The 18,668-nt window shown below is 42.2% G+C and overlaps 1 protein-coding gene across 2 annotated transcripts in view; it reads right to left on the bottom strand.

The window, feature by feature from the left end:
- The window catches only part of LOC307027222 (tetratricopeptide repeat protein 7A-like), a 51,996-nt gene that overhangs the window by 19,125 nt on the left and 14,203 nt on the right, over window positions 1-18,668 (bottom strand). Inside the window, exons 2-5 of one of the 2 annotated variants that reach the window (XM_079695429.1) lie at window positions 14,035-14,147; window positions 13,551-13,685; window positions 5,150-5,352; window positions 1,958-3,509 (exon numbers count right to left, since the gene is read on the bottom strand). In XM_079695429.1, coding sequence (XP_079551555.1) covers window positions 3,405-3,509; window positions 5,150-5,352; window positions 13,551-13,685; window positions 14,035-14,147 — 556 coding nt within the window. In that variant the 3' untranslated portion in view covers window positions 1,958-3,404. Of the gene's footprint in view, window positions 1-1,957; window positions 3,510-5,149; window positions 5,353-13,550; window positions 13,686-14,034; window positions 14,148-18,668 lie in introns of those variants that run through there. The other variant, XM_079695428.1, reaches the window with a different exon arrangement.

Raw genomic sequence — 18,668 nt, 5'->3', positions numbered from 1 at the left:
CCATGCCCTCATTCGCCGATGTCATCGCACCTGGAGTTGGGCCCGCCAGGTGTTACTACGGAGTTCAGCCCTTTATAAAAGGATGGCCGATCGCCAACGTATCTCTGCTCCTGCCTACCAACCTGGACAAAGTGTGTGGCTCTCTACTCAAGACCTGCCCCTTCGAGTGGAGTCTCGCAAACTGGCTCCTCGTTTTGTGGGTCCCTTCCCGGTATCCAAGGTCATCAATCCTGTGGCAGTGAGGCTTCGACTACCTCGATCCTTGAGGGCCTATCCTACATTTCATGTGTCACGCATCAAACCGGTTAAAGTGAGTCCACTGGTTCCCACCTCCAGACCCCCTCCACCCCCCCGGTTTATTGATGGTGGACCTGTATATACTGTGAAACGCCTCTTGGCAGTTCGACCTAGAGGCCGGGGACGTCAGTACCTGGTTGACTGGGAGGGCTATGGTCCTGAGGAGAGGTCATGGGTCTCCACCAGTAATGTCAGTAAGGACCTCATCCAACACTTTCAACGCCAACATCCTGAACTACCTGGGACGTCAGGTGCCGTCCTTAGAGGGGGGGGGGGGGGGGGGGGGGGGGGGGTACTGCAAGGGCCTAGCCAGCATGTTGATGTTTTTGTTCCTGTTTTCATTGTGGTGTCTCTCATTTCAGTCTCAGCTTTCCTGCCCTTGATTGAACTCCACCTGCTTCTCATCCCTAATTAGCCTCACCTGTGACCCATTATCTTCTCTCCCTCTGCCTACTTAGTCTGCATCCACATTCCCTTCAGTGCCAGTTCGTCTTAGTTATTCCTAGCGTTCCAGCAGTATTTTTCCTAGTATCTGATTCCACGTGTACCTGACCCAGCTTCGTGTCCTGACCCGGTCCCTGTCTACTCCTCGTCTGTTTTGTTAGCCTTATTGACTGATCTCCAGTGTACCGAACCTTCGCTATAAAGACCTTTTTTGCATCCTAAGCCTCTATCTCTGAGTCGTGCTATTGAGTCCTCCACTTGTGTTCATTCAGTCGTTACTGTTATTTGCGAATATACAACCCTCCGTTTGCATTCAACGGGAGCACTACAGGTCGAAAACTTTAAAACGTGATTATAGGTCGTAATAAGGGCTTGAACAATCAACCTATTTGGTCGTAATACTGTAAGGGCTTGAACAATCGACCTATTTGGTCGTATGAGTTGGAGGACTTGTTGGTTATTATGAACCACAGCGCAGGGGCTGCTGGGCTTCAGTAAGGCTTACAGTTATGGGTTTCCCTTACTCACATTTCCCTCTCCTCCTCTGCTGTGGATAAAATTACAATTTCACTCCACTCTGGTTTGTTGAGTTGAAGCCACGCAACGCTGTCTTGAACTTATAAGAAAAATCTTTTGCTTTATTGCCTGCTTTGCTTTAATTATAATAAAAGTATTGTCAATGTCATTGAAAGTTATCTTAAAACTACGAGAAATGTGGTTAAGGAAGGGCCAGAAATGTTTCTGCCATAATGAAATATAGCAGCTAAAGCTAGCAGATTAGCCTGGCATTAGGAATGGAAGCACCGGAAAATATCTGAAATTGACATTTAATCTTGTTTATTTAATAAGTTTACAGATGTAGAAACGTCTTTGGAACAAAATGTGTGGTTTTCTTCGGAGATCTGTTTCTATTTTTTGCCAACATGCTCATCTAACAAGAGCTTCTGTTCAGTTTGCTTTAGCATTGGTTGCTGCCAAGTACCAATCAAAGGAGAAGTCACTGTTCCTTGTTGATGTTTCCCAAGAACTGCTAACATTATGTAACTATAAAACAACCAGGTGTGAGCTGTTTTCCACATTTCCACATGTTCCAGTCTTTATGCTAGGCTAAAATAAGATAATAGTTTAAACTAGAGGTGTGTTTTATTACAATAATAGGTAACAACACCTTAACACTTTATAAGTGGATGTGTTTGCGTTGTGCAAAGATGCCCAGTGGTTGGAGGGATGCCACAAGAAAGAACTTCAGCATTAGTGAAAGGGAGGTTAAATAAACTTAAATAGAGTAAACGTGATTTTCCAGTGTGTCAGTGCAGGTGTTGAAGGAAAACTAAAAAGTTGAAAACATGCATCATCATCCAAGAGTTTTGTACAAAGGATCATACATTTAAGGATCCAATATTTATAGGTAAAACATATAATGATCTCAAATTTAATTCATGACATTCCATCAGTTTTAATGTTCCTCTCTTTTAAAGTTATGCTTTCATGTTTTTGGAAAACACAATTTGTGGACTGTGAAATTAGATGTTTTTTTATTTTCTTGGTAGGATTGGTCATGACTGAAATGTTCTCTTTGCAAAAGAAGAACAACAAAATAAATGTATTGGTGAATCAGAGAAATCTATGGCTACTTACAAAAATAAAAATGTTTGTTTTTGTATCACTTCCTGCAAAGGCCCTTTATCTCAATTTAAAAAATCCCACAAAGAAATCAGAAGCATCCTATTGTGGAGCCACAGTAGCAGTACATCTTCTTTTATGTGTAGCCCTAATAACTCAAAAACATACCTCGAGGACATTCAAGGAAAGAACAGTATGTACTTTTGCAGAATAATAGCTCAAGTGTAAGAATATCAACTAAGAACATCATCAGATTTCCCCTCAAGGCACAGCAGGATAAATGGGCCATCGGCACACAAAGTGTCCACAGCAGATACAGTGTAAAAATAAATGCATGAATCCAGAGCTGCAGAGTATGTAGCAGCATGTGAAGGCTTTATTCTGATGCAAGCCAGAACGATGGGTAGTGCTACACATAAAATGTCCCACACACTGCCCCACTTAGGGTCCAACACAAAGCAAAAATGTATGTATTTAGCACACTGGCCGATAAGTGTGTAATACATAATCCACAATATATCTAGATAGCAGCGTTTTTATTTCTGCGTACTACAACGTGCCTTAATCCAAGAACATACATACAAAAAAAAGTCCAAAACAGTCCACATGTGCGCCAAATCCATGGAGGAAGACACAAACACATGCGCGCAAACACACACTCACACTTTTCAGAGAACACATCTGCCCTGTAAGAGACCCAGAGTAGGACACTGCCAGCTGGCTTTGTTTCAACTTTACACCCCCAGGGATTGGTTCTCCTCCCACAGGCCAAATATGGAAGAGGAGCGTACCTCTATCTACCCCAATGGGACTGCAAATACACACACACTAAAGTGCACAGTGCTGTGGGAGCAAAAGCATTAGCCTTATGTGGTCACAAGGTGGCTAGCACCTAAGTCGAAAATATATATCAACCGGCACATCTATGGTCACTATGGCAACAACAGATATTGTGTGTCGGGCGGTGTGAGTCTCGGATTTAGGGGAATAACCCTCTCCGATCGGTTCACCATGACAACAGAGAGAGTTCAAAGGTCAGATCAGCTGAGGTTCATCCAGACGATCATCGGCAAGACAGACTGAACGAGGGAGTGGGTGGGAGTGGGTGAGAGAGGATCTTCTAGTGCGGAAATAATAGAGAGGATCTGCTCAGATGAAAGGAATGAGGGGGAAGTGATCGGGAGAGAGAAAGAGAGTCATTAAGCAGTCTGCCATGTGCCGGTTATGGACCAAATGTTTGTTTGTTTCTATTTCCTAAAAAATGGCCAACCACCAATCTGAGAGAAGCCCATAATATGATAATTAAGACAAGAATGAACACAATCCTGACACAGCTCGGCCCTGCACGGGAGGAACAGAGCAACGATTCTGAGCATCTGCAATCATTACTGTCGCCTTAAGAGCTCATATAAGCGGCTAATAACAAGCAAGCCTAATATTTTTAATCATAAAAACAAAGACACACATTTGATCAGCTAACCTTAAGTTTCTGCCAATAAAAACTTATAATAGGGTAGATTAGTATTATACAGTCAGGTTGAGGGTGACATACTTTAAAGCCTTTTATTATCTCCATGAAGAGATTCTGCATTTGATTGCAGATGATGCCGTTTGATCCATTCTGGCCATGACTTTTGTAAGGCACCAATGTATGCATGTAAAGTGTAAAGTAAAACAATTTACTTTCAACAGGATGCTTCTTGTAATGGCTTCCTACAGTATATTATCTTGTGTTGTACTTAGTTTGGATCTTGATGGTTTATAGCACTAATTGTAAATCACTTTGGATTAAAGCGTCAGCTAAATGCTATACAATACTGTATGTACTTATTTTATCTACGACTAATAGTATATCTAGTTAATAGAAGAAAAACGTTGACATTCTTGTCACTTTTATACACCGTTAGACACATTCCTCTATTTATTCCTATATCATTTTCACTGTTTGGAAGTGATTGATCAATATATTTTTGAGAAGATATACAATTTATCTGAGAAGAGGTAAAATCATTTATACCAACTTTATGGGCAAAAGTGTATTAACATGACTTCGTAGTGAAAATCTTGACTGAAAGACAGACAGCATTTTGTCCTTTGGAAAACCTTGGTCAATTGTTTTCATTGAAACAAACAAGTTAAATGTCAGACTTATTTAGTACGGAATTTGGTAAACATACTATGGAGGAGCTGCTAGCTGTCCGCTAATGTTTGCTACGCCTTTTTTCTAATAGCCTAATCCTTTTCAAATTACCAAGATCTGAGAAGCGTAAAATGTAGATTCAAAACTGGACAAAAAGTACTTTTGGTATAGCTTCTGTCAGAGATCTACAATGATGACGCATACACAAAGGGTTTACTTTGCTATTACGGGCAACCAAATGAAACAGGTCATTTCACTGAATAAAATTACCGATTTCTTCTAGTTTGAACAGAATTAGATATTTGAATGCAAAAACTTTACAATGTCTACAATTGAAATGCCGGTTATTAACTAGTTGATATCTACATATTCTTAACAATTGACTGCATTTGTGTGTGTACTGTTTAATTTTGCGGATTAAAGAACATTTATACTAGTTTGCGTCACAGAACTAAGTGTGAACCTCACTTGGCTTTGACGTTTTTACAGTGTAATCTAATTCAATGTACTCAAGTTAAAGATTGAAGGTTCGGCCTGCATCTTACATCAACTGTAATTCAATAGACTCATGTAGATAAATATAAATGGATCCATGCATGTAGTTTGTGTGTTTACATGAGCTCTGAAGCTTTCACCGTTTCTCACCATGTGCACAAGTATGCGTTCTCCTGTGGGATGGAGGGCCAGGGCCTCGTCATACCAGCCTTTGGCTTCTTCCAGTTGGCCCCGGAGCTCGGCTAGGCGACCCCGCTGCAGCATCACCGAGTACGAGCTTGGGAATAGCGCGCTGGCCTCAGCTATGCAGAACTGGGCCTCTTTTAGCCGACCATCCGCCATGAACAACTCCCCTGGAGGAGGAGATGGAGAAGGAGGAGGAGGAGGAGGGAGGAGGACAACGAGTGAGAGGGATGAAGCGATGAGGAGAGGAAAAGGGATTTCAAGAAAAATATGAAGAAAGGATGATAAGGGAGGGAGAAAATAAGAGAACCGGTTAATCCCATCAGTAGCATGTGTGAGTGACAAATGACTTAACTGTGAGTTCAGCTGAATTATGTTAAAATGTAAACTGGGCAGCGTTTAATCACAAACAAAACCAAACACACATGGGTTCACTCAGCGCTCGGGAGCAGACAGCGTATACAATATATTTGCACAAGGCAGCTTGCTTGCTCTCTAAGAGAAGGTAACACACGCACACGCACACACACACACACACACACACACACACACACACCCCCCCCCCCCCCCCCCCCCCCCACACACACACACACACACACACACACACACACACACACACACACACACACACACACACACACACACACACACACACACACAGACACACACACACACACACACACACACACACACACACACACACACACACACACACACACACACACACACACAACAGAGAGTGGGAGCAACCAAGTGCCTGGGAAGTCATGAAAGTCCTGCCTAAATATGGCCATCGCAGACTAAAGCTGCCTGCCTCCTTTCTTTGCTGCTGGGAAGATGAGGACAAAACCCCGACACACACACACATATACACACACACACACACACACACACACACACACACACACACACACACACACACACACACACACACACACACACACACACACACACACACACACACACACACACACACACACACACACACACACACACACACACAACACACACACACACACACACACACACACACACACACACACACTGACGCCTGCAAGCATATCAATGTCCAATAAGAGGACCAATATCTGGACGGCATGCTGACGCAGCTAGGGAGATGTCAATCATGGAGTGGACGCTGGGTCAACACCCAGAGAAACTCTGAGAAGTAAAATTGTCAGCTCTAAACACTGTGTGCACGTGTATGTATGTTGTGGGGACAATTTAGTCCCTCCCATGGCAGCGACTTGCATTTATTCATGGACAAAAAGCAAGTCCTTGTAACCTCTTTACATGCATTTTATGGTGAAGAGTTTAAAGTTAGGTTCAGAATAATCGTACATTATGTCATTTTCTTCCAATAGGGGGATATTGTTTTGGAACTTGTGACGTAGCGTGGGATCATGGCAATTGTTGTCTTCTTTGGTCACCTTCCCAGAATAAAGATTCTTTCTTTGTTTATTGCTCAGACAATTTGCACCAGAAACCGTTGTCCTCAGAGGTCTCCTCCTCCCCAAAACAAATGGACCTGGTAAGTATAACCGATAAATCACTTATTAAAGCAGTATCTTTAAAAAAACAACAACGTTGTAGGTACTGTTTAGTTGTGCTAGCATTAGCTTGTTTTTTTGCTGACTTAAGATCTAGACGTTCGATGAAGAAATCAGTTGTCTGATTAAAATATACTGTTAAAGCGCAACCCAGTAAGTCACCTGGTAGAATGGGTTGCCTGTGTGCAAAGGTTGAGTCATTTTTGTAGCCACCCAGGGTTGAATCTGACTCTTTGCTGCGAAAGCTTTTTTTTTTAACATTCTAGTATTGTAAAAGTGTTGCTTGAAGCGGATAAAAAGTCAACAGGCAACCCCATAAAATGTACTGTTAACCTGATGGAGAAAAAAAAATTCTCTAGGTTTGTGATTTATTGAAACTAATTGGGATTATTCAAAATCATAACTGATTTCATATGGAAAAGTTACAAATGATATCTTTAAGGTTAAGGTTAGAAGTAGGATTAGGCAATTAGTAGTTACGGTTAGGGTCAGTCTCCAGGAAATTAATGTTAGCCAAGGTAATGTGATGGAAACACAACTGTGTTTGTGTGTGTGTGTGTGTGTGTGTGTGTGTGTGTGTGTGTGTGTGTGTGTGTGTGTGTGTGTGTGTGTGTGTGTGTGTGTGTGTGTGTGTGTGTGCGCGTGCGCATTACCTTCTCTTAGAGAGCAAGCGAACTGCCTTGTGCAAATATATTGTATACGCCGTCTGCTCCCGAGCGCTGAGTGAGCCCATGTGTGTGTTTGGTAGCGGATGTTTTGTTTGTTTACCTGTGTCTCATGAATGCACAGATGGGAGATACTTAGTGCATGCTTGCTACCTCTGTGAGATAAAAAACAGCCATTTCCCAGCCTCCGGTTTACTTTTCATAGCTTCACTTCAGGGGGAAAATGATTCAGTGAATGCTCTGTGGTTATGAAAGGCAATTTTTCTTCTCCTCACCTGAGCTCCCAGGGAAAACAATCAGATCACTGCATGAATGTATAATGTTCATTTGTAGGTGTGTTTGGAAGGTTATATGGAGCTAAGTATATCCATTCTCAAAAACATTCTGTGTGTGTTTTTTCCTAAGTGGCCGATGAGGATGTGAGATTGAGAGAGGAAATGACCGATGAGAAGAGGAATGTGCGCACAGAGGGAGGGGGGTCTGGGGGTACCACTGACTCAGCCTTGAGCTTAAAGACACACCCCTGCTCTCACACATACACACACTATTTATTTTGAATCAGCAGCGAGCAGTTTTTATTCTGTCTGGACTCCAGAAAGGAAAAGCAGAGGTCAAAGGTTGGACATTGAAAATAACCTTTGAATTACAGTCGGCCACAGGGGATGTGACCCAATGACCCCTCAACCCATCTTATCCCGTACTGTAACACACTCTGGTATGCTGGTTGCATCACTGGCTTCAATAGCCTGCTGTATGGGTTTCCATTTTGGTTCTCATGCCTCATACACTCCGGCCCGGGTGGATGGGAGGAGTGTTGTTTGTGCGCAGCGTCTCTGTACTCCTCTCTTCATTTCCTGCTAATGCTCCACTCTTCTCTAAACTTACACAGGCAGACTGAGGCTGAAGGGCTGGAAGTAATAGCAATATCCATCACTGCCATTCTGCCCTTAATAGAACAGTGGCCACATGTATGCAGGTACAGCGCACTCCTACATAAGGTATGCATGGTTCTACCCACTGAGACGCCCTTGTTGTTTGTGAAGGCAGAAAATGGCTGCAGTAATCACATTACATGATGTCGTTTCACACAATAACAAGATTACAAATATATCATCCCAAACAGAAATTATGTTCTCTGTATATCTACAGTACATCTATGATGTTATCACACAGGGTTTTCCAGCCTTTCGCATATTGGTGACCCAGTGATAATTATGTGATAGCATTACTGAAACGTGAAGTAAAGCATATTCAAAAAGTGAATACCAAGTGAATAAACACTATCTCACTCCCCAGAGAGACAGGGTTTGTAAGCATGTCAGTAAGCTGCATAAGACAGTCAGGCTGCACAGCTTTCTCAGCAGCATCTGCATAGCACACTCACAGCATACTGTGTGTGTGGAGAAGATTTCCAATAGATTGCAATCAGATAGTCATTCTTTGATTTCAGGGTCCGTGTAATCTTTGTCAGTTTGATTTTTCGATTAAACAAAAGCCAAAAAACGAAAAAAGCCTTTTTTGTTTTTGATTTAAAACGAAAAAAACGGAAAACCAAAGCCGTTTTCCTGTTTTTGTTGTCTGAATCAAAAGACGGATTCCGAGAAAACCTAATAAAAAAAAGGCTGTGTACGTTTTGGGTGAGTGTATGTTTTGGTCCTTGGAATAACCCATTAAAACAAGAGGATCCAAATTACGAAGAGGATACACAAATAATTTTTCATTTTTGTTTAGGTTGCGAGATTGGGATGTCATAATAATCAGAAATTGTAGTTTAAATATGGGAAATGGGGACAACAACTCGAAAAGAGAAATAAAAGCGTTGTTTAAACGCTCTAAGCAATAAAGTCAACCTCAACTTCTTGATAGCATCTACAGTACTACAACTTCAAATTCATAAACACATCAAATTCCCAACTCGGGAAATGGGAGCATGTGGATGCACAATTAGCCATGACAGAGTTGAGGGAGGGTCCAGGTTTCCATCTCAATACATTAAGCTTAACCATAAGGGGTCCAATAATTGATCCATGAGGTACACCACATTGCCTATCTCCAGTTGACAAAGAGAAGTCAAAGCTTTCCTGTTTGTCAAGTAGGATGGAAATGATTAGATGCTAATTGAACGAACTGACTGCTAGGGTTAACTTTGATTTAAACATTTGTAGAATACTAAGAGTTTTATTGAGTAGGTGTAACTGTATTAAGGGTTAAACTCATAACTTTATAATTTAGGGTTTAATGTAATTGGAAAACCATTGTGACACTGAAAATACAATAACAACTCAGGAGGGAGCCAGTTTAGATTTCCTGTTGGAGTAAGACTGACAAAGACATTAGAGTACTGTTGGAGTCACGAGGGAGGCAAAGAGGAGGCAAATCCTACTTTGATTGAGCTAAGTATCTCACGTATTTTATTTTATTTTTTAGCCCCTCATGCTATAATCATGTGTATTTTCTCCATTCCCGTTTATGTGTCTTCCCGCAATTATCACTGGCCCCGTGTATCTCCTAATCGATATAACCGCCCAGCTCTCGTCTATCCCACATGCTCCACTGAGATCCAACATCTAGTTTCAGGGGGCCTGTGGAACTGCCAGTCAGTTGTTCCTAAGGCTGACTTCATTTCTGGCTACGCTTCCCTGCAGTCTCTGGATTTCCTTGCTCTCACTGAGACCTGGATTACTCCATCCAACACATCCACCCCAGCAGCTCTCTCCACAGCATATTCCTTCACCCACACACCCAGACCCTCTAGCAGAGGAGGTGGCACTGGTCTCCTGCTCTCTCCCAAATGGAGCTTTTCCCTCTTCAAGCTACCTAACTTCACTCCTTCCACCTTTGAATTCCATGCCGTCACAGTAACCCATCCTATACAATTAACCATTGTTGTTCTCTACCGTCCACCAGGCTCCTTGGGGGACTTCTTGGAGGAATTAGATAATCTCCTCTCACACATCCCCGAAACCGGCCCTCCCGCTGTACTTCTCGGAGACTTCAACCTCCAGACAGGGAAGATAGCTGAACTAACATCTCTTTTAACCGCCTTTGCTTTCTCACTGTCTCCATCCCCACCAACTCATAACGCTGGCAATGTCCTAGATCTCATATTCTCAAGGAACTGCTCTACTTCTAACCTCTCTGTAAACCCGCTCCACACATCCGATCACTTCTTCATTTCATTCTCTCTACCCCTTTCCAAACATAACGAACTAATCTCTTCTAATTCTGCACCTGTCCGCCGTAACCTCTGTTCCCTCTCCCCCTCTACCTTTGCCTCATCGGTGCTCTCAGCCCTCCCTTCCTCTGACTCGTTCCAACTCCTGCCTCCAAACTCTGCTGCAGAAACCCTCCTCTCTACTCTCTCATCCTCTCTGGACTCTCTCTGTCCTCTCACATCTCGGGAGGCTCGTCAGTCCCCTCCTGCTCCCTTGGCTAAATGACGCACTGCGTGCTAATAGAACCATCCTTCGGGCAGCAGAGCGGAAATGGTGGAAATCCAAACACCATGACGACCTCCTAACCTATCAGGCTCTCCTCTCCTCTTTCTCTGCTTCGATCTTTCAGGCAAAAAGCACTTTCTTTCAAGATAAGATCCGGTCTTCCTATTCCAATCCCAAAAAACTATTTTCCATCTTCTCCACCCTCTTGGACCCCCCCAAAGCCCCTCCCCCCTGCTCTCTTCTGTCAAGCGACTTTGTTAACCACTTTGAAAAAAAGGTTGATGATATTCGCTCTTCTTTTTCTGACTCACCTTTACTCACTGCTGAGTCACAAGACCCACTTTCCACCCACACACTGACCTCCTTCTCCCCTCTCTCTCCAAGTGAGGTTCTTACCCTCATTACTTCTGCCCGTCCTACCAACTGTCCTCTGGACCCTATCCCTTCAAACCTCCTTCAAACTATCGCTCCTGATATTCTACCGTTTCTCACCCATTTCATCAACACTTCTCTAACTTCTGGACACTTTCCAAACAGTCTCAAGGAGGCAAGAGTAAACCCTCTCCTAAAGAAACCCACTCTCAACCCCTCTGATGTTATAACCTACAGGCCTGTCTCTCTCCTCCCGTTCCTGTCTAAAACACTTGAACGCGCTGTCTTTAAACAACTCTCCTGTTATCTCCATCAGAACAACCTTCTGGATCCGCACCAGTCTGGTTTCAAGGCAGGTCACTCAACAGAAACTGCCCTCCTTGCTGTCAATGAGGAACTGCACATGGCTAAAGCAGCCTCCCTCTCCTCTGTCATCATCCTTTTGGACCTGTCTGCTGCATTCGACACGGTGAACCATCAGATCCTCCTTCGCACTCTCCAATAACTTGGAGTTTCAGGCTCTGCACTTTCCCTCCTCACCTCATACCTCAAAGACCGCACCTACAGGGTTACTTGGAGAGGGTCGGAGTCCGACCCTTGTCAATTAACTACAGGGGTCCCTCAGGGCTCTGTTCTTGGTCCCCTCCTCTTCTCCTTGTACACAAACTCGCTCGGATCAGTCATTAGCCCGCATGGTTTTTCATACCACTGCTACGCTGATGACACCCAATTAATTCTGTCCTTTCCTCGCTCAGAGACCAAGGTCGTCGCACGCATCTCTGCTTGTCTAGCTGACATCTCTCAGTGGATGTCTGCTCACCACCTCAAGCTCAACTTTGACAAGACTGAACTGCTTTTCCTTCCGGGAAAAGATTGTCCCACTCTTGACCTATCAATCAACATCGGCACCTCTATTGTTTCCCCGACTCAGACTGCAAGGAATTTGGGTGTGACCCTAGATAACAAACTGTCCTTCACTGCAAACATTGCTGCTACAACCCGCTGCTGCAGATACACGCTTCACAACATCAGGAGGATACGTCCCCAGCTGACCCAGAAAGCGTCGCAGGTTCTGGTCCAGGCTTTCGTCATCTCACGCCTAGACTACTGCAACTCCCTCCTGGCTGGCCTACCTGCATGTGCCATCCGACCTCTGCAGCTCATCCAGAATGCAGCGGCTCGTCTGGTCTTCAACCTTCCTAAATTCTCCCACACCACGCCGCTCCTCCGCTCCCTTCACTGGCTTCCGGTAACTGCTAGAATCCACTTCAAGACAATGGTACTTGCGTACCATACTGCGAATGGATCTGGCCCTTCCTAGATCCAGGACATGGTTAAACCGTACACCCCAGCACGTGCACTCCGCTCTGCATCAGCCAAACAGCTCGCTGCGCCCGCACTGCGAGGGGGACCCAAGTTCCCATCAGCAAAAACACGTGGGTTTGCTATCCTGGCTTCAAAATGGTGGAATGAGCTCCCCATTGACATCAGGACAGCAGAAAGCTTCAGAGTCCGAAATCTCTTTCGACTCCACTTCGAGCGATATAACTATTAACAAAGCACTTGTATACTAATAAAGGACTGGTTTATCTAAAGCCAGTTGAGTAGCACTTGAAATGTTTTAGCTCTATGAAACCTGATATACTTATATGATTCTGTTTTCTTCAAGTTTGTACTTTGTTGGTCGAACGCACTTATTGTAAGTCGCTTTGGATAAAAGCGTCAGCTAAATGCAATGTAATGTAATGTAAGTTGGTTGAGATGGACTCAAAAAGTATTGATTTAAGCATTGAGGGATAGCAATATCTGACTCACTATCATGACCCTCTGACTTTTCCTCTAGAACCTTCATGAGGTTGACATTTGTTGTTTTGGGAGAACTGTTTTGATAACTATTGATCTATTGACCCCTTGCTGTTAAATACCAACCTACTATGTGCAATATGTGCTATATGTACAATATATATATGCCGTTAATAACTTTGCAATATATACCTGGCTGCTAAATCCTAAGAACTGTTACAGGATGTGTATTTTGTAAATTGTGTAACTTTTTTTTAACTTAGTACTTTTTAATGCATGTAACATATGTAACATTAGGCTGTCTCTGGCTCTTTCTGCTGTAACAACGTACATTTCCCCTCTGTGGGACTAATAAAGGTATTCTGATTCTGATTCTTATTTCCATGAAATTTGGTTGAGACACTGAAATCCTTCTTACGATAAATTTAATTACTTGGTCGATCCCTTTGAGTTTGAGTGAAGTACAGAATCACAAAATACAATTTTCATGGTGATTCCAATTCCGTGTTAAGAAAAAGAGTTGTCTTTGATGCCATACCAGCTTGAAGCCAAATTCGTTCCAGGATGGTCCAGATGTAGGTGGGTCCTTGGCGACGGGTGGAGCTGATGTCCGACACCTCAGACAGCGCTGCTTCCAGACGGGACACTGCTACTGATGTAGGACTCAGCGAACCTGTATGGCAAGGTGTAGGGATTAAAATATGCCAACGGTTGAAAATCAAACATTCTCTGTTTATATCATTTTAATAGATTTCCTCTCACTAAATGGCAATACAACTAACCCCTGGCCCTGGTATTAGCACTGGTGGGGAGGTGAGTCAGATCATTGATATTTAATGTGTCCGACAAACATAGTGTCAATCCAGAATAGGTCAAATGCCAGGGGATTCGGACTGACCTACAATTCACCTTTCTAACTGGTATTTACACCAGAAGAAAAGGACGATGTTTTTCATTTAAAATAATCAATTCAACATGCTGCAATTTCAAGTGACATGACTTTAATCAGAGAGAGAGCACACCAGAGGAGGCGTCCTGGAAGTCTGGCAGGGCGAGGTGGATGGAGTGTTTCCTTGGTCCAGAGCTGACCTCTGCCCTGTCAGCCATCGGTATACTGCTGCTGTCATCTGTCTCACTGAAACACAGTTGCACAGGACAATCACAGTGAATCAACATGATCACCATCACAGATATACACTACATGTTATTACCTTGTAGGCAGGGGCGCCATAAGGGGGTGAAAAGTTAGGATGATTCTAAGGGCCCGTGACTGACGGGGGGCCCCAAAATGTTTAGAACATTAAGAAAAAAAATGTAAGTAACCTTTCATCAATCCTCAATAATTAACATTAATGGAACGTTATATTGATAAAGTACTCACTAAACTTATAATTCATTTAAGTTATTTTCTTCCAAAAGTTAATTATCCAAAGCCTCTGTACACCCCCTTCTATTTACATGTAATAGTTTGGTCCTGCCTCCAAACGCGGTGCGGCACCGGTGTCTGTACCAGATGTGTTTGGGGTACCATATGTGTTCGGGGGCCGTCTCTTACCAATGACGTCACCCATTGTATGCATTGTGATTGGCTGTACGGTAATTTATCCAGGGGTGCTTGGGGGCAAATCTACAGATCATGACGAACCGAATTGAAGTATTCCTATGCTCCTAGCGTGTGAAAATGTTTGTGAAAAACATGTTAAAAAAACATGAAAACGGAGCAATGGCTGTACGCCATTGGCTGTACGGCAACTCAAGAGGACCATCATACACGGTCAAATTCCGAACATTTAAACATAGCCTACACTTCATTCTTTACTTTGTCCGTTATTATATGTAGAATATGAACTACCTCTCTGAAAGGTCCCAATGTGTTCATTTTGATGGGCTGTCTTCTGAGTGGTTAAACATCACTAATGATTTTCTGACTTCTGACTGCTTTGGATATATAATTACACCACAATAAGGTTTTACTATCACAGTGCACTGAGATTTGTGACGAACTGTAAAGCACTTACGCATCACTGTACACTGTAAACCAAGGCGGTTTTGCCATCACTTACTGTACTGAGGCTCAGTCACTGGTACATTTTCATTTACAAAGCCATGTTGGATAAAGTACCATCTTATATCTGCTCCCTGATCTCTCGGCAAATTGAAAGTACTTATTGCCTGAGATCTCATGCTGTGGTTTTATTAAATGTGCCAAGTGCTAGGACTGTCTTAGGGAAGAAAGATTTTAGATGTGCAGCTGCACTAACATGGAACAGTCTGCAAAAAGAATGTAAAATTACCAAGCTGGTACCACTACATGTTTTTAAAGCTTGGTTTGATGCTCCACAATCAGATGCTGTTGGTACCTGTACATGTAGATAGATATGTAAATTGTAATCCCTGTCATTTTTGCTGTATGATGTCCTTTTGTTGTTCAGTTGTTTATGTTTTTATGTCTTCATGTGGAACCTACTGCTGCAGGTCTCCCTTGAAAAATAGATCATTGATCTCAATGGGATTTTACCTGGATAAATAAAGGTTTTGAATTGAATGTCGAGCATGAACTGCAAGTCACTCAAATGCATAAACTGGAGAATAATTATGTTACAAGTGTTACAGAAAACATATCCAAGTGTAACAAACATCCAGTATTAACCTTACTGTTTTTTACTAACAGTAACCAACTAATACATTTCATAAAGTGCATATTTATTCCAAACTCACAATATATATATATATAATAAAACATAATGCACAATGGTACACAGTATCCAAACTCTTTAGGCACTGGTCAGAAGCATTCATGAAAAGCAGATCACCAGAATCCAATACTGGTAAAAACTTTGCAGAGATCAAATGTTTCCTTGTCTGAAAGGAGAAACCTAATTTTAAAACAACATTTTCAGTCTGTGACTTGAAAGATAAGTTCTGATCAATAATAAAACCTAGATATGTGTATGTAGTGACCCTTTCAATGTCAATGTCAGTCCCTTGAACAGTACAAATGTCGGGGAGAAAATAAGTTAACTTTTTGCCATTTGAGAATATCATGAGTTTGGAGTCTGCATTTAATAACTTGAGTTGAGATAAATGGGATGGAATAACATCAAAGGCAGACTGGAGGAAATCAAGAATTTGCTCTATAGAAGAAGATGAACAATAAATAACAGTATCATCTGCATAAAAATGGAAAGCAGCATTTGAAAAATTATTAGAGATTATTTACATATATGGTGAAATTATTGGTCCTAACATGGAACCTTGGCGCACACCCTTTCAAATCAAATCAATCAAATCAAGTTTTATTTATATAGCACATTTATAAACGATTTTTGGTCGAGCCAAAGTGCTGTACAAATAATAAAAATACCCTACAGTAAAGAAATTTTACAGCTAATACAACAGCAGTTTGTTCAGAATATCAGTATGAGAAGAAATCGACACCCTCTGTCCTTAGAACCTCACATCGTACAAGGAAAAACTTCCAGAGAAAACCCACAGTTTAAAGGGAAAAATGGGAGAAACCTCAGAGAGAGAAACAGAGGAGGGATCCCTCTCCCAGGACGGACAGACGTGCAATAGATGCCGTGTGTAAATCGAAGAGATAATACATTTTACAACGTAGGTAGACCGAATGTTAGGAAATGCATGCGTCTATAATAATAGGATGAATCCACGAAGATGTCAACCATCCTGTGGGAGCCTTCAGGAAGGCAGCACGACGAGACCCAGGCAGGACCGCAGAGACAGATTCAGCCACGACCCGAAGTCCACGACTTAATCCAGAACTCAGGATAGAGGATCCAGGATGCGGGACCACAGCAAGAGGATCAGCCTCGACTCAAGATCCCGGCGTCGATATAGACACAAAAGAAGAAACATTTGGCTGGGTTAATCGGAACATGAGAATACACAGATACAGACAGAGAGAAGGAAGAACAGGCACTCCCTTTGGAGTGATTTTTTTTAAAATATTGAAGTCAAATGCATCAATCTGGTGCACTTTGAGAGCAAAATGAAGAGGTATATGGATACCTCTCAGCATCCATATGAAACAACTGTAAACAGATTTACTTTGTCTTTATGGATTCGATTGTGGACTTGATTGTGATTGCTGCACATTATCCCTTACTTAATAAATACTTGTTTTGATAATCTATTATATAGAAAAGTATATCATATTGATATATAATATATCATTTCTTGATAATATATAATATAATCAAATATAACAATCAAAACGAAATAAGTAGTATTAAGTATTAGGGCTAAGAAAATATTGTACATGTGAAATAGTTGTATGTGTTGATTTAAATTGACATGCATTCGCTAAGAAAAATAGTCCGTTGTTACTGTTTGAACTAACGTACCAACGGCACTGAACATATGACATATTACCTACCATATTACGTTATATACTTCTTACCTTCGATTTCTCTTATTCTTCTCCTCATTCGTCTTTGTTTTTCTTCAAGTTTGTATTGTATTTCTTCAAGTTTTTATCTTGTTGGTCGAATGCACTTAAGCGTCAGCTAAATGCAATGTAATGTAATGATCAAAAAACCCCTCTATACGTCTAGACAGCGAGGGTAAATTACCGTACAGCCAATCACAATGCGTGACGTCATTGACGTCATTACGTCGTGATGTCGTACGTCGTGACGTCACTGGTAAGAGACGGACCCCGAACACATATGGTACCCCGAACACATCTGTTACCGACACCGGCACTTGCAGAGAGTGAAAGCATGTGAGGAGGGATGCGAGTACTTAGCCTACGTACGTGTGTTGTACCATGTCTCAACGACTCAAAAAGTCAGGCTCTAAGAAAAGAAGAGAAAGGAGAGAAAGACAAGAGAAAGAGACTAAAGGGCGACAGTATGTCACCCAGTTTTTCACAAGAAAAGGTGTGGTCCATGAGTGGTGGAAATTATTCTGTTAGCTAATGTTTTGTTTTTACTAAGCTGACATTAAGTACTGTTAATATCTTTACAGAAAATGCAGAGGTTTTTCATTTCACTGCTCTTTTAGCTGACATTTAAAGGTAGGGTAGGTAATTCACTTCAGAAACACTTTCCTTTGCTTTGACAATAAATACATACTAACATTTCATCTGTGGAAGCCGTGGCGCTGTAAAAAGCACGACCAATCATCTGAGCCGGCCCGGCTAAAATAACTGGATGGCCTACCTGCCTGTCAGCCTTCCATCTGTGCACAAATTTATCTCATGCCCTCATTGGTCATGTGCGCGTTTGTGTGTGTTGGAGGAGGGGCTCTGTGAGGAAGTCTGAAGGAAGGGGCAGATTTTTTTTCAGTTGTGTACTTTCAGATTCTAGCACACTCGAGTTGGTTTCTCCATTCTTACCTCCCTACCTTTAATAAATGCAGGCACAGTTTTAGCGCCTTTTCATACTAAATCAGTTGTCCCTCCCCCTGGTGCCAGGACCAACAGATCCATCTCTAAGCTCAGCAGCCTTGTCCCCCCATAATGGCAGAACCAGCTTTTCTCCCAAGTGAAGGAGGTGAGCAGCATTGTGTTGAATGACATGCCACTTAACATATTTGAAGGGAGACTGTAATACAAAATATATATATATATATATATAACAAAAAGCTAACATCTAATTTTAATTATACATTTCAAACACAGTATTTTCCCACA

This window comes from Notothenia rossii, assembly GCF_949606895.1.
Source record: "Notothenia rossii genome assembly, contig: scaffold_115, whole genome shotgun sequence".
In the NCBI taxonomy this organism is placed as follows: Eukaryota; Metazoa; Chordata; class Actinopteri; order Perciformes; family Nototheniidae; genus Notothenia; species Notothenia rossii.
The sequence above is the reverse complement of the archived record's forward strand: the minus strand, read 5'-3'. Positions and strand labels throughout refer to the sequence as shown.